A 17,558-nucleotide genomic window follows, 5' to 3' on the forward strand; every position below is an offset into this window, starting at 1 on the left:
AAGCCAAATCAACCTACAAACCTGTACGTCTTTGGAGTGTGGGAGGAAACCGGAGCGCCCGGGGAGAACCCACACGGTCACGGGGAGAACGTGCAAACTCCGTACAGACAAGATTAGATTAGATTAGATTCAACTTTATTGTCATTGCACAAATACGAGTACAGTTACAACGAAATGCAGTTTAGCATCTAATCAGTGCAAAGTAGTAAAATACTAGTTGAAACAATATGTACAATGTGGGTAAATTAATCTAGTAACCTAGATTAATCTAGATTACAGACGTAATCAGGATCGAACCCGGGTCATTTGTTCCAAAATGGCGGAGGAGGAGGAGGAGGAGGAGGAGGAGGAGGAGGTGGAGGAGGAGGAGGAGGAGGAGGAGGAGGAGGAGGAGGAGGAGGAGGAGGAGGAGGAGGAGGAGGAGGAGCAGCAGCAGCAGCAGCGGCAGCGGCAGCAGAGATTTGTCAACATAGTACTCAATAATAGATAAAATAATAAACAGAAATAAAAGTTCAATACATAAAAACGGCAGTACAGTGCAAAAACATAACAAAGCCCAATGTCCTTACTGCAACCAAGGGAGTTTATAGTTTGGACTTTAGATAGAGTTAGTGTATGTTAGATAAATGAGAACCAACTAATGTCTAGGTTATACACAGAAAGGTACAAAACATTCAGAGCCTATCTGAATCTCCACTCTTGAACCATGATATCTCAATCAACAAACCCAATCAGCTGCAAAAATCTAACTGCTGGAGGAGCTCTTTGTGTCAGGCAGCATCTTTGGAGAGAAATGAGCCTGGAGGTACAGTAACGCAGATGCTGGAGCTGCTGCCTCACAGCACCAGAGATCCCAGCTCCAACCTGCCTCAGGTGCTGTATGTGTGGAGTTTGCACGTTCTCCCTGGGACCTCGTAGGTTTCCTCTCGGTACTCGGTCTGCTCCCACATCCTAAAGACGTGCGGGGTTGTTGGCCTCTGTAAAGTGGCCTCTGTAAATCGTCTCTCGTGCGCAGTGAGTGGATGAGAAAGTGGAATGACATGGAACTAGTGATCGATGGTTGGTGTGGACTCTGTGGGTTGAAGGCCCCGTTTCCATGCTGTATCTCTAAAACTAAAACTAAATGAAAAAGGATATTGATTTTTTTTTCATCTTGATCTCCCATTGCACCTCAGCGTCAGAGAATCAATATGGTCTCACTTTTTGACCTGTGGTCAACTGTGACTCCAAGTCACTTGGGCTGAATCACAACTGCAAATTGTGCTTCTTACAGTCTCTGACTTTGTTCACACATCTTTCCTCTTCCCTATTAAACAACCGATTTAACCCCAACATAACAAACTGAACATAGCCGTCTGACGAAGGGTCTCGACCCGAAACATCGCCCATCGCTTCCCTCCAGAGATGTTGCCTGTCCCGCTGAGTTACTCCAGCATTTTGTGTCTCTGACAAGCCCATCCCCACGCTCCCCACCACCCTTCCACTCCGCCCATCCACCCTCCCACGCTCGCTCACAAAGCATAACACGAGGTTCATGTCACCATCACTGACTCCGCACACAATCCGACATCTACGTCATGCATTTCCTCATAGACTTCCTCAAGGTTTTGTAGCTTTATTGGGATTAGATCAATATTCAGACGCATTTTCACTCCGCAATTTACATCTACCCAGAGTCTTACAGCGTGGAAACAGGCCCTTCTGCCCATCATGTCCATGCTGACCAATATGTCCCACCTATACTAGTCCCACCTGCCTGCATTTGGCCCATATTCCTCTAAACCTATCCCATCCATGTACATGTCTAAATGTTTCTCAAATGTTGTGATAGTACCTGCCTCCTCTACCTCCTCCGACAGCTCGTTCCATATACCTACCACCCTTTGTGTAAAAAATAGTTGCCCCTCGGCTTCCGATTAAATCTTTTCCCCATCACCTTAAACCTATGTCCTCTGGTGCTCAAAAGGTATGCCCTCTGGTTCTTGAAACCTATGCTCTCCGGTTCTCAAAACCTATGTCCTCTGGTTCTCGATAGGCCGTGAGAATCAAGGAGCATCAGGAACAGGCCCTTTGGCTCACCACATCCATGCTGTGACCCACCACTTTACCCACCTACACTAATCCAACTGAACAGCAATTGCTATGCAGCCTTCCAAACCCTGGTGATCCAAGTGCCCATCAAGGTACTTCTGCCTCCTTTGTCCATTAAGTTCAGATTCCAATCACCCACTAAAGGGCCTGTCCCACTGTACGAGGTAATTCAAGAGTTCTCCCGAGTTTTCCCCCGATTCGAACTCGGAGAATGTCCGTAGCGGGTCCGTAGGAGTTCGTGGATGTCTGGTGGTGGCTCGTAATGCTAACGGTGGGTACTCGGGACATCCGATAAACTCATGACGTTTTTTCAACACTGTGAAAAATGTCCGCGAGTAAAACAAATACTTGTGATGAAACAAATTGTTACTTTTTACTCGTACGAGCCGTTACGAGACATCCCCGAACTCCTACGGACCCGCCACGGACATTCTCCGAGATCGAATCAGGGGAAAACCCGGGAGAATTACTCTTGAATTACCTCGTACAGTGGGACAGGCCCTTACGTGTAAAACCTCTTCTTCAGATCCCCTCTAAACCTTGACCCATTTTCTTACACCCATGCCACTGAGCTTGAGATGTATCTCTCTGTTAGGAAGAAACATCTATCTCTCCATCTCCCCCTACCCCCCGAAGCCTCCACTCGTCCAAAGAAAACAAGATCAGTCTATCTTTTCTCACCTTATAACTGAGTTACTCCAGCCCAGGCAACATTTTTGTAGCTTTGTCCACTAAACCTTGCATCATTTTATTTTCTCACCTGCCCTCCAAATCATTGTCAGGTCGGAAATTAGCCCTGTTATATTTTTAGTCGGCATTTAGGTTGTAGCAATAGTTGATTACCATAGAGATCCACTAATGCTTCAGCTCGCGATTCAAGGAGGGAGACCACCTTTCTCACAGCTTAATACGCTTTCAAAATCTCACAAAACTCACTCGCAAAAGCTACAGCATTCAGGTAATCAGTTTAATCCATCACAATTTCAAACCCGCACTGGTTTGAAAACAAAAAACACAAATGAATTTTTATTTCATCAAAGGAAAATGTTTTTTGAAATGTGTCCTCTGGGTCAGCTTAAAATATATTTGAAAACAGGCAAACATCTGGAAGCAACAAAATATTGCCACCTACGGATTAGGTATTACTCATTGAGAAATTGTTAACATGTTAACATCGAGACATGCACTTCATTTTAAGCAATGGAATGTGTTAAATGCAAATCAAATGATGAACAATCAGGGTGAAATAACCCAGCAAAGTGCTGGAATAACTCAGTGGGTCAGGCAGCGTCTGTGGAGGGAATGGGTTGACAGTATTTCGGATCGGGACAGTGCTCTGATAAACAATATGGGGGGTGTTTTCTCATGTGTTCTGTGTAGGTGGCCGGTGCAGACAAATTTAGTGTTTCTCGGTGATCGGCATTTTATTCTCATCGTCGCGCATCATGGAAATAAGCCTTTCTGCCCACGCGATCCATCCAGCAACTATTTCCCCCAATCCTCTTTTTTCCCCAACACATTCCAAGGGGAACCACAAATGGGATACTTTGTGTTAAAATGGAATACTATGTAACTTTGTCAGTGCCCTTTATCTAGTGACTCTTTGCATACCTTGAGTTTGCAATGCAAAGAATCTCACTGTGACTTGCCACATGTGACAAAAAAGTATCTTTCATTCATTCACTCAGCTCCCCCCAGATGCTTCCACTCATCTGCACACTTGGGGCAATCTATTATGGCCAACTAACCGACCAACTCTGAAGCCTTTGGGACGTGGGAGGAGACCGGAGCACTCGGAGGAAACTCACTGAACGTGGTTGCAGAGAGAACATGCAAACTCCGCAAAAGACAGCAGCCAAGATCAGGACTGAACCGAGGTAACAGCAGCAGTGAGGCATGACTGTGCTGCCATCTGTATGCAATCATGTCTGCCGCTGTTGAGCAAAGCTCCGTGGAAGATGTATTAGAGACAACAAAATGCTGATGCTAGTTCACCAAACAAAGAAAACAAAGTGTTTAAGAAGGAACTGCAGATGCTGGAAAATCGAAGGTACACAAAAAAGCTGGAGAAACTCAGCGGGTGCAGCAGCATCTATGGAGCGAAGGAAAAAGGCAACGTTTCGGGCCAAAACCCTTCTTCAGACAACAAAGAAAACAAAGTGGTGGAGTAATGCAGCGGGTCAGGCAGTGCCTCTGTAAAACATGGATAGGTGATGCTTCATAGAAACATAGAAAATAGGTGCAGGAGTTGGCCATTCAGCCCTTTGAGCCAGCACTGCCATTCAATATGATCATGGCTGATCATCTAAAATCAGTACCCTGTTCCTGCTTTTTCCCATATCCCTTGATTCTTTTAACACTAAGAGCTAAATCTCTCTTGAAAACATCCAGTGAATTGGCCTCCACTGCCTTCTGTGGCAGAGAATTCCACAGATTCACAACTCTCTGGGTGAATACGTTTTCTTCACCTCAGTCCTAAATGGCCTACCCCTTATTCTTAAACTGCGACCCCTTGTTTTGGACTCCCCCAACATCGGGAACATTTTTCCTGCATCTAGCCTGTCCAATCATTTTATGTTTCTGTAAGATCCCCTCATATCCTTCCAAATTCCAGTGAATACAAGCCCAGTCGACCCATTCTTTCATATATCAGTCCCGTCATCCCGGGAATTAACCTGGTGAATTTATGCTGCACTCCCTCAATGGCAATAATGTCCTTCCACAAATTAGGTGACCAAAATTGCATACAGTACTGCAGGTGCAGTTTCACCAGGGTCCCGTACAACTGCAGTAGGACTACCTTGCTCCTAAACTCCGAAGTTTTCCTTTAACCTGCCCGTTGCTCCTAATACTGATTAGCTCGAAGGGCCGAATGGCCTGCACCTATTTTCTATGTTTCTATCTGGAGATGTCATAAAAGGCTTCAGGACCAAATATGTAGCTCATTTTAAATAACCCTGATTTTGAGGAGAATTTCTATAGCCTGAGGGCCTGAGCTGTGGGGAGATGTTGGTCCAACTCAGATTTTATTCCTTGGACCATGGGAGAATGAGGGGTGATCTTATAGAGGTGTATAAAATCATGAGGGGAAATAGATAGGGTGGATGCACAGAGTCTTTTACACAGGGTGGGGGAATCAAGAACCAGAGGTCATAAGCTTTAAGGTAAGATTTTATAGAGAACCTGGCGGGGAGGGGGATCTTTTTCACTTTGAGGGTGGTGGGCATATGGAACAAGCTGCCAGAGGAGGTAATTGAGGCAGGTACCATACAGCATTTAAAAGACACTTGGATAGATACCTGGGTAGGAAAGGTTCAGACAGATATGAGCCAATATCAGGCCAAGGAGACTGGCTAAGATGGTGCATCATGGTTGGATGGGTGAGTTTGGTCATATGGCCAGTTTCTCTGCTGTGTGATTCTATGACGTGTTTCGCCCTCAATCCAAGATGCCCATCCAACATGGGGAGCCCATCTTGCCCAAATAATTGCCACGGCTTAAAGTTTGTCTAAGATTGAAAGGGACCCTCACAAATGGCATTTGTGGCAAACCATAAACTACGCCTGTCTGAAATGCGTCTCCTTTATTAAATGTCAGCATCACTGTATGTAAACAGCTCAATGACCCGACAACGGCAGCAGCTAATATAAAATTTGATGCAAAAATAAGGAGGCGGTGAGGGTAAATTAAATGCTCCGACATGATTTAATCTTGCTTCAGTAAATGAGGAATTCCAATTAAGTATTTCACCTAGTAATTGTTTCCATAGTTGTGCTGTAACTGTTAAATTGAAAGGTTTTAATTTATAGCTTAATTTCCCACTTGGCCTCTCATGGGCCCTAAACAGAGACCAGAGCAGCTACAACTTACTGTTGAGTTTGCTCTACGGCAACAGAAAATCTCAGGATACAACAACTACGATCGCCATTCAAGATTCAAGAGAGTTTATTGTCATGTGTCCCAGATAGGACAATGAAATTCTTGCTTTGCTTCAGCACAACAGAATATAGTAGGCATAAATAAACACAAAACAAATCAGTGTGACCACATACCATTGAATACACACACAAATAATCAGATAAAGTGCAAAAGGTTCTACCTCCGAACGATATTAACTTGACTCCCGAAAAGACAAAATTGAGAGTGGAAAACAAATTCTTGACTCTTGATCCAATTTTATTTTTCCCACCTTCCCATTATCGTATCTCGGATTTTCTCCGCACTAGGGACAATTTATAACAGTCAATTGACCCACCAACCCCCCCCCCCCCCTCATTTTTGTGATGGTGGAGGAAACAGGACCCTCGCAGGGTTAATGCGTGTGGTCACAAGTATTAAAAATAAATTGCAAAGCTTCAAGAAGACAGCAAGGTTTAGGGATAGGTAGAATGTCTAAAATGTTTAAAGTCCTCTTCATGTGTTATAATAATTCTGTGCTTTAAAGGGGGTTGAAACTGAGCATGTGTACATGGCACTTACTGCAGTCTACTGTACTCAGGTTCTCTTCTCTGTTGACAAAGGACAAATAGCAATCGTAAAAGTGTAAAATAAGGTCGAAAGCGTAACAGGACATTGGTAATGGGGTGGAATAGGGCTGTGTTTACTCTGCTGGGTCTTTCAGAGATGCATGATGTATATTTGTTAGAAGACCATTTGGAAGAAGGAAAAGTGCCTTCTGCAATAAACAAATAACAAAGGAAAATTCTGTATAAAAGTTGCAGATGAATCTTTGTTCGTTGAGATACATGTAATCACTGTATTTGGCGCTCTTAAATAAAGCCTTGATCGTCTTACCCGATCTTTGTGTTGTGTTTTAAAGTTTTCTTTAACACAGGGAAAAAATGTAGAGATCTCAAAAGCGTGGATAATGATTTCAGTAGATGCGCAAAGCCAGGGACTTGAGACAGAATACTTGGTATTAAGGAGAAAAAAGAGGCTGAGAAGCTGAATTCTTGAGCAAAACAACAGTCTGAAGCAGTTCATAAGTTATAGAAGCAGAATTAGGCCATTCAGCCCATCATGTCCACTGCCATTCCTTCTCAACCCCATTCTCCTGCCTTCTACCCATAACCCCCGACACCCCTGACTGGTCTCGAACCTAAACATTGCCCATCCATTCCCTTCCCCAGATGCTGTCTGACCCACTAAGTTCCTCAAGCACTTTGTGTTTTACTCTGGTATCAATAGAAACACTTCAGGGAACGAGGAAATGTTGGATGCCAAATGGTAAGAATGACACAGCACATGCCAATAGCTTATTGCAGTTCCTTGCCTCGACCCAATCTCCCACCACTTAGGCAACTAGAAAAAAACATCTCAAAACAGAAGTGACTTGCTGCAAAATTGGCCAATACACCCCGAAGTGAGATGTTAACACCGGGGCCCTTCGTTTAAAACTTTGTGTGAACAAATGCCCCTGTGTCCCACATAGGAAACCTGAACGGAAACCTCTGGAGACTTTGCGCCCCACACAAGGTTTCCGTGCAGTTCCCGGAGGTTGCAGGTGGTTGCCGGATGTTGCAGGTAGTGGAAGCAGGTAGGGAGACTGACAAAAACCTCTGGGAACCGCATGGAAACCTTGGGTGGGGCGCAAAGTCTCCAGAGGTTTCCGTGCAGGTTTCCTAAGTGGGACAGGGGCATAATGAAGCACAAAACGGTGGGACCCTCTAGTGGGGGAAATCACTGGCCTGAAACAACCCCTTGGTGAATGCTCATGTTAATTCACTCACCATGGAGCTGAAGGAAAACCATTAAACATGTTTCTGTAGTCAAGTTATTAAAATACAGACAAGTAAAATTAGTTGTCCCAGATTCATATTTGCTCAGCATGTGTGAATTTAATTAAAACACTTCTACAGTATGCAATCTGTGATGCGTGTTAATAAATCAGCATCATCAGCAATCTGAACCTCACCTCCTTTTACCACAAAAACAATGTTTCTGTTTCATCAAATGAATAGCTTCACACAGACGAAACGTGTGAAACCGTGCGAAATATTTATTATCTGAATTATTGTGTCATTCATAACCTCTCAACCAACTTTGGGCGTCTTCTGTGGAGGAAGGAACTGCAGATGCTGGTTTAAACCCGAAGACAAGACACAAAATGCTGGAGTAACTCAGCGGGACAGGCAGCATCTCTGGAGAGAAGGAATGGGTGACAGAGCAATGATGGTACAAAACTGACCCACGAACTGATGCCTGTCTCAGGGGGCTTCACTGGTAAATTACCCCAGCAGGGAACCGTTGCCTTAGATGAACAAAAAAGTGATTCTGGATGATCAGCCATGATCATATTGAATTGAATTGAACTGAATTGAATATTATTTTTGTCATTCAGACCTTTCGGTCTGAACGAAATTTTGTTGCCTTGCAGTCGTACATATAATAAAAATGACAAAAACACACAATAAACACAAATTTAACATCCACCACAGTGAGTTCACCAGGCACCTCCTTACTGTGACGGAAGGCAAAAGTCTTAAAGTCTTATATTAATAATAATAATAATAATGGATGGGATTTATATAGCGCCTTTCTAATACTCAAGGCGCTTTACATCGCATTATTCATTCACTCCTCAGTCACACTCGGTGGTGGTAAGCTACTTCTGTAGCCACAGCTGCCCTGGGGCAGACTGACGGAAGCGTGGCTGCCAATCTGCGCCTACGGCCCCTCCGACCACCACCAATCACTCACACACATTCACACACATTCACACACAGGCAAAGGTGGGTGAAGTGTCTTGCCCAAGGACACAACGACAGTATGCGCTCCAAGCGGGATTCGAACCGGCTACCTTCCGGTTGCCAGTCGAACACTTAGCCCATTGTGCCATCTGCCATATTAAATTGAATGGCAGTGCTGGCTCGAAGGGCCGAATGGCCAACTGCTGGACCTATTTTGTATGTTTCCACGTCTCAATGTTTCATTGTTGGGTTTGAGTTAAATCACAATAAGAGCCTGCACTGTGACACTGTGACTCCTGTGCAATCTGTATCTTTTCCGTGCCTCCTGCAACGCTGTGTAATGTGAAACAACATTATGGACAGCTATGGCCGGTCCCAAGTCTATCATCTGAAATAATGGACCTTCCCCAGCTTGCTTCACCGAGCAAACATTAGCTGAGCCAACAGATAAACACAGAGGCAGGAAGTGGAACATCTGAATTGTTCAGCCTCACAGGAGCTAATCTGCCAGAGTACAATCTAAGTCAACACATTGCTCCTGATTCGCGATAAAAATCTTTCAAACCAATGGTAGCAAATGTACTTCAGTTGGAAGCATTCTTGCACCTTTCACATTGAAGCCTTCTCCCAACATGAAGCATTTAAACCTCAGCTAACACATCCAAGCAGAGGGCATGTTGGTGTAGATGCAGAGAGGGTCTAGAACTGAACTCCAAGAGGCCAAGGGAAAAGCAATTTCCACGGTTCAAGCCTTGATGAATTTATCACAGCTACTGTGGTGGCACAGTGGTAGAGTTGCTGCCTTCCAGCACCAGAAACCTGGGTTCTATCCTGACTATGGGTGCTGTCTGTTTGGAGTTTGTACGTTCTCCCCGTGACATGCGTGGGTTTTCTCCGGGATCTCTGTTTTCTTCCCGTAGAGGTTTGTAGATTAATAGACTTGGTAAAATTGTAAATTGTCTCTAGTGTGTGTGTGTGTGTGTGTGTGTGTGTGTGTGTGTGTGTGTGTGTGTGTGTGTGTGTGTGTGTGTGTGTGTGTGTGTGTGTGTAAGGGGATAGTGTAAGGGTGCGGGGATCGCTGGTTGGCGCGGACTGGGCGGGCTGAAGGGCCTGTTTTCATGCTGTATCTCTCAACAAAACTGAACTAAGCACGGAAAATGCATTTGGGCGCTGTACATTAAGCAATCCGCTTTCCAACGATCTCACTTCAACCTTCATGGTGTGAGCTTATCAGGCATTTTCTTTTTAGGATCTTCCTGTTTTCAAAATGATGGTGATATATCAGTTAGTCACAAAATAATTTGGTCTAGGTGAGAATATTAAAGATTCTCAGTGGGAAGGGCAATAGCAGGGAATCAGGTTATTTTATTGACTGACGACTGGCCAGTTACAAATACAGGAAATAGTAGTGACGTAAAAATCTGGAGTAACTCAGCGGGACAGGCAGCATCTCTGGAGAGAAGGAATCAGGGGCGAAAATCCTGGGGGGGGAACGGGGGGGGGGGGGGGGTGCACGTCCCCTCCCCTGCTTTGAGAGATGGGGGACAATCACCCCCCCCATGTTTTATCAGATGTTTTCTAAAGGCTGAATCGGCCCGTTCGTGGGGCCTTTCATCGCCCGGCGCGGCTTAAAATCAAACTGCTGCGTCGTGGCGATCGAGGCTCCTGATGTTGAAGCCCCCGCTGGCTGATGAGAGACCCCGTGAACGGGCCGATTCAAGCCCCACGATTCGTGGCGGATGAAGCTGCTGTTGCTGGTGTTCGGAGTCGGTCACCAACCAGGTCAGCTCCCGATGTTACCGTCCACAGGGCCCACGGCCGAAGCCTCACGTGTGTGCGCATACGTGCGCGCGGCCAACGGTGAAGTTTTGGGTCGAGACCCTTCTTCAGACTGGTTCGGGACGAGGGAAACGAGAGATATGGATGATGATGCAGAGAGATAGAGAACAATGAATAAAGGATAGGCAAAAAAGTAACGATGATGAAGGAAACGAGCCATTGTTAGCCCAGGAATTGGAAATGTTTCGTCAGAAATCTGGATCACCAGCATGGGCGGCATGTTTGTGTAAATTATTTATGGTGTGGGAATGGTTTTATAGCTTAATTTATGGAATACAAATCACAATGCTTATTCATGAATAAAGTATGAAAACAGGTTACCAATTGCACAAAACTTTCTTTGTGAAGCCGTAATGATTCTTTCGTCATCTTAAAGGATGGCTGAGTGTCGGCATGGCTGAAGCTGACACCAGGAGCTGAACGTGACAAACCTCATTAAATTTGCATGTATTCATTTTATGCAAATCACTGTTCTCTGCCGGGGTATTTGATTCCTGGTAATAGAGTTTTATGACTCTCCAATTTGCAGAATGTGTTCTGTCTGTCACTGCACCCAGTGCTCTTTGTTGCACATTAGTTAAGGGCTGAGAGATATTTTTAAACTGACCTTCAGATCCCATTTGCTGAGATAAACTGGCAGCATCACTCCTCATGTAGATGTTGGACACAAAAAGCTGGAGTAACTCAGCGGGACGGGCAGCATCTCTGGAGAGAAGTCGTGTGTGAGAGAAGGTGACGTGTCGGGTCGGGACTCTTCTCCAGACCTCTTCTTCTTCTGAAGAAGAACAAGAAGAAGGGTCTCGACCCAAAACATCACCCATTCCTTCTCTCCAGAGATGCTGCCTGTCCCGCTGAGTTAAGGGCCCGTCCCACTTTCACGACCTATTTCACGACCTTTTTTACTCGTGGACATTTTTCATCATGTTGAAAAAACGCCCCGACCTACTTGATGCCACGAGTACCTACGACTAGCATCACGACCTCCTACGACCTCCTACGACCTCGTGACGACCATGCTGCGAGCATGAGTCAAGGGGAAACTTGGCAGAGGACGTAGGTGGGACAGGCCCTTAACTCCAGCTTTTTGTGCCTATCTTCACTTTAAACCAGCGTGTAATCCTATTACAACTTTTGGCTTTTAACTGTTAGTGGAGACCGTGTTCTTTTGCAATTTGTAATCTAATGGCATTTTACAAATATTAATTGCATCCCATATCTAATCTCATCAATACAACCTTGCTGAAAATTTGTACCTTCTGGACATTGTCTCGGCAATTGATTTTGGACCACTTTAAGAGACTTTGGATCACTTGCCACTTTAAGCTGAACAGCTAATAATACACGTTCAATAATTGCGTTTGAAATGCAAAGACAATATTTCTCTTCTTGGCATCAACAAACGCACAACAATTCTGAACATTTATTTTAGAACTTGCTTCCTGATAAAGGTGTTTGATTTTCGTCCAATATTAAAGGATACCATACAGAGCAGAATGTTGGCATGGTCTGAAGAAGGCTCTCAAACGTGAAACGCCACCTATTCCTTTTCTCCACAGATGCTCTCTTGCCCACTAAGTTACTCCAGCTTTTTATGTCTATCTAAGGTTCTTTAATTATTTGTTCTACTTTGTTCAGCATCACTAAAGGGCAAGAGTATTAAATACACATCTGATTTATAGTCCAAAGTCTATATTTGCAACTTTAGCTGAAAAAAACACCTTGTTACAAATTTGAGTACGCATTATCCGAATGATGAATTTGAATTTATACAGCACCTATAACACTGCAAAATGTCCCATTGGGTTTTACAGGGTCTTTGCCAACTAAGATCTAACATTGAACCAGGTTGGAGATGTTAGGATAGATGGAAAGGGCAGCACAGTGGCGTAGCGGTACAGATACTGCTTCACAGCGGCAGAGACCCGGGTTTGACCCTGACTATGGGTGCTGTCTGTACGAAGTTTGTCCATTCTCCCCGTGACCTGCGTGGGTTTTCTCCAGGATCTTCGGTTTCCTCCCACAATCCAAAGACGTGCAGGTTTGTAGGTTACTTGGCTTGGTATAAATGCAAATTGTCCCTAGTGTGTGTAGGAGAGCGTCAGTGTGTGGGGATCGCTGGTCGGTGAGGAATCGACGGGCCGAAGGGCCTGTTTCCACGCAGCATCTCTAAACAAAACTTTTTAAAAACTAAACAAAACTAAAAAGAACTAAAGTTCGGCAAAAGTCTTAAAGAGAAACTTTGAGGAGAGGCAAGTACTGTGGTAATGACAGTTTAGCAGTAAAGCCAGAGGCTTTGGATTATAGGAACAGCTCTAACCAGGAACAAATAATATCAACCAGAATTGGAGCAGTACAGAGGTGACAAGTCAGGTGCTTAGGAAGACAGAGAGTGGCCAAGCCATAAAGTGACACACACACAATGGTTTACAAATACACAGTTATAAAATAAACGATCCTATATCTGTTCTCTATAGAAACACATCTGCTCTCAGGACCCTGGGGAAATGTTGGCATTCGCCATGTGCTGTGAATTTCTAAAAGGCACGAAACAAAAATATTCCAGGAACAACCATCACACTTTCCAGGTGCCCCTGAATAATAGATCATAGATTCATTGTCTCATAGACTCATAGACCCATAGAGTCATAAGCGTGGAAACAGGCCCTTCTGCCCAACTTGCCCAATCCAACCTAAACATGTCCCATCTACACTCGTCCTTCCTGCCCACGCTTGGCCCATAAGCCTCTCAACCTATCCTATTCATCTTCCTGTCTTCTTAAATGTTGTGATAGTACCTACCTCAACTACCTCCTCCAGCAGCGCATTCTATATGTTGCCCCTCAGATTCATCTTAAATCTTTCCTCCCCCGCCTCACCTTAAACCCATTAACAATGACGAAGATGGGATTATTATAGAATTCATTTGTAGCATAAACATGGCAGCCATTTCTCACTTAGTAAACGCCGGTATTGAGTAGAACAACAATACTCAGTAGGTCAGGCAACATTTTGTAAAGAGAGAAAAACATTGCAATTAAAATGACCCCTCGTCAGAAGTCGCACACCAAGGAAATGAGTGAATTGGAGATTGAGGAGGAGTGGAGAGAACTGAGTGAGTATCCGTGAGAAGATGAAATGAAAGGTTGTCCAAGGAACACATGCTTTTCAAGTCCAGTTAATACTTGAATGAAAATTAGTGAAAGAATAACTCCAATCATTTCACTTAATTTTGTTAGTGCAAACAATGACTTGGAATCATTTCACTTGGTTTTGCTCAATGAACGATGGACTAAGTATAAGAAAAACATCCTGCAAATAGCACCATGGTGTCTTCAATTAATTCTGAAACATTAGTTCATCTCCGCTATAAAAAACAGCGACCTCATTATTGTTGTACCATCTCAACATCGAATTTGAATGTCAACCTAAGTTAGGCAGTGGTGCGTGAATCCAGAGTGCTGTGGCTCGGAGCCTAGAAGTTCTTGACACAAAGAGCTGGATTAACTCAGCGGGACAGGCAGCATCACTGGAGAGAAGGGAATGAGTCTGAAGAAGGGTTTCGGCCCGAAACGTTGCCTATTTCCTTCGCTCCATAGATGCTGCTGCACCCGCTGAGTTTCTCCAGCACTTTTGTGTACTTTCACTGGAGAGAAGGAATGGGTGACGTCTCGGGTCGAGACCCTTCTTCAGACTCAAAGTTCTTTAGACTACTTCAGTCTCGAACCGAAACGTCACCCATTCCTTCTCTCCAGAGATGCAGACTGTCCCGCTGAGTTACTCCAGCACTTTGTGTCTATCTTCGGTTTAAACCAGCATCTGTAGTTCCTTCCTGCACAAGTTCCACCACTCTGTCGCAGAAAGACAATAGACAATAGACAATGGGTGCAGGAGTAGGCCATTCTGCCCTTCGAGCCAACACCGCCATTCAACATGATCATGGCTGATCATCCCCAATCAGTGCCCCATTCCTGCCTTCTCCCCATATCCCCTGACTCTGCTGTTTTTAAGAGCCCGATCTAGCTCTCTCTTGAAAGCATCCAGAGAACCAGCCTCCACCGCCCTCTGAGGCAGAGAATTCCACAGACTCACCACTCTCTGCGTAAATCTAAAATAAACACAATTCTCGAGGTAGCGCAATCCACAAGTGGTCGTCATGGAGAGAAATTCGATGACCTTGCAGAGAGCAGGTAAATTAACAATAACTGGGCAATAATTGGGTTTAATACAAGGCTCCCCATCCGGGATTGGCACTGACCTCAGGGATTCTCACACTGTAGGGCTGGTTGTGGAACACGGGTGGGTTGTCATTCACGTCTCCCACTTGAATATTGACGATGCCTTTAATCACCTGCAAATTAAAAGTCAAGAAGGGTTTCAGAAGTTGTACTGCACTTTAGTTTAATTTAACTTAGAGATGCAGCGCGGAAACAGGCCCTTCGGCCCACCGGGTCCGCGCCGACCAGCGATCCCCACACATTAACACCATCCTACACCCACTAGGGACAATTTTTACATTTACCAAGCCAATTAACCTACAAACCCGTACGTCATTGGATTGTGGGAGGGGGGTGGAAGATTGCAACCTTCACGTGGTCCGCCCTGTTTCGACTAATGCAATCAACTCGACGTGCACAAACGGAAGATCAAATAGAACAAGTTGTCCCACAACTTTAGGCTGTGCACGCCACACGAAAGAAGAAGAAGTGGAGGAAACCGGAGATCTCGGAGAAAACCCACGCAGGTCACGGGGAGAACGTACAAACTCCGTACAGACAAGCACCCGTAGTTGGGATTGAACCGGGTCTCCGGCGCTGCATTCGGTGTAAGGCAGCAACTCTACCGCTGCACCACCGTGCCGCCCTTGGTTGTAAATTAATCAAATTCTGAACAGAATGGATCCCTCCACCTGACTGAAGAAGGGTCTCGACCCGAAACGTCGCCTATTTCCTTCGCTCCATAGATGCTGCCTCACCCGCTGAGTTTCTCCAGCATTTTTGTCTACCCTCCACCTGACTGCTAGTTTGACGTTCATTAGGTCATTAGGCTTTGATTCAAGATACTTGCCCACCTTCTCTTCCCCAATGCAGGAGAGGACAGAGCTACCAACTAATCATTATGCATTATGCTAAGTGTGAAATGGCTTGATTAATTCATGCAGATCACTGACTGTGCTACCAGTTATGGGCTTGTATAGTTAATCAGTACAACTAACCAAAATCAAAATTGTATTTTTAGAACTGAAGCAATGCATGTACACTGCAGTGTTTAAATATGCATCAACAGAACCTTAGCAAAGTGAACTTTCAGTTCCTTTTTATTCATAACTTTAGAGTAAAAGGATCTGGGAACAGCTGCAATGGAGAGGAGATGGTTGCCCGCCTCTTCTTCGGATCTGGATTTGTAAAGAGGGTCTAGAGGAGGATGCAAGGGCCCTTGTCACGGTTTATCCCTAGGAGTTGTGCGACTGCTGACTCTTCCATCTACGGCTGTTCCCAGGGACACGCATGGTGACAGACATCAAGTGCTGCTACAAGGCCAACAACTCAGTGGAAGACGTTCGTTGGTCTGTCCAAAACATGTTGATCTCCCTGCGCAGCGAGATGTGCGTTAGGGAATATTGAAGGGTCTCGACCCGAAACATCACCTATCCACGTTCTCCAGAGATGCTGCCTGGCCCGTTGAGTAAAGGGCCTGTCCCACTGTACGAGCTAATTCAAGAGCTCTCCCGAGTTTAAAAAAAAATCAAACTCGTTGTAAGCACGTAGAATGTACGTAGCGGGTACATCGGAGCTCGGGGCGTCTCTTAGCGGCTCGTAACGCTAACGGCAGGTACTCGGGAAACACGGTAAGCTCGTGAAGATTCGTGACGATTTTTCAACATGTTGAAAAATGTCCACGAGAGCCCCGAGTACCTACGAGCGGCTATTATCATAATTCTCCAAGTTCGAATCAGGGGAAACTCGGGAGAACTCTTGAATTAGCTCGTACAGTGGGACAGCCCCATTACTCAATTAACCAGCATCTGCAGTTTGTTTCCTCCACAAGGAATATTGCCAACTGGCCCATTCCAGCAGTTCTTGCTGAGAGACTCACTGAAGTTTAGACTTAGACAGATTTAGATCCTTTATTTGTCATTCAGACCTTTCGGTCTGAACGAAATGTCGTTGCCTGCAGCTATACATGTAATAATAAACAACAAAACACACAATAAACACAAATTAACATCCACCACAGTGAGTTCACCAGGCACCTCCTCACTGTGATGGAGGCAAAAATCTTAGGGTTACTGTCTCTTCCCTCCTCTTCTCCCTCTGCGCTGAGGCGATATGTTGTTACCCCACCGGGCGATGGTAGTCAGTCCCGCGGCTCAACCGAGCTCCGCGAACGGGCCGGTTCAAGTTCCGCGGCCCGGGGTGGTCGAAGCTTCCGCCCTCCAGTTCACCGGACGCAGCTGTTGCCGCGGGAGCTCCAGAAAACAGGTACCAGCCTGTGACCTGCGAGCTCCCGACGATGTCGTCCACTGGCCCGCGGCCGAGCCCCGGATTCAGGTCGCCCCGGCCAGAACGCCGCCTCAGCCACCGGAGCGCCGCCTCAGCCCCGCGCCGGGCCGCCCTCACGGGAGCGCCGTCCCAGCCTCAAGTCGTGCCGCTGCCACCGGAGCGTCTCAGCCCCGCGCCGGGCCGCCCTCACTGGAGCGCCAATTCATGCTGCTGCCACCGGAGCGTCTCAGCCAGCACCGTCCCAGCCCCGCGCCGGGCCGCCCTCACCGGAGCGCCGAGTCGTGCTGCTTCCACCGGAGCGTCTCTGCCAGCACCGTCCCAGCCCAGCGCCGGGCCGCCCTCACCGGAGCGCCGTCCCAGCCTCGAGTCGTGCTGCTTCCACCGGAGCGTCTCTGCCAGCACCGTCCCAGCCCCGCGCCGGGCCGCCCTCACCGGAGCG

At 45.9% G+C, this 17,558-nt stretch overlaps 1 protein-coding gene across 2 annotated transcripts in view; it reads right to left on the reverse strand.

Moving 5' to 3' along the window:
- cdh23 (cadherin related 23) overlaps nucleotides 1–17,558 on the reverse strand; it is a 556,325-nt gene that overhangs the window by 420,577 nt on the left and 118,190 nt on the right. For both annotated transcript variants that reach the window (XM_033012745.1, XM_033012744.1), the window contains exon 6: nucleotides 14,875–14,967. In XM_033012745.1, coding sequence (XP_032868636.1) covers nucleotides 14,875–14,967 — 93 coding nt within the window. The remainder of the gene's footprint in view (nucleotides 1–14,874; nucleotides 14,968–17,558) is intronic.

Source organism: Amblyraja radiata, chromosome 37, assembly GCF_010909765.2.
Source record: "Amblyraja radiata isolate CabotCenter1 chromosome 37, sAmbRad1.1.pri, whole genome shotgun sequence".
Classification (NCBI taxonomy): domain Eukaryota; kingdom Metazoa; phylum Chordata; class Chondrichthyes; order Rajiformes; family Rajidae; genus Amblyraja; species Amblyraja radiata.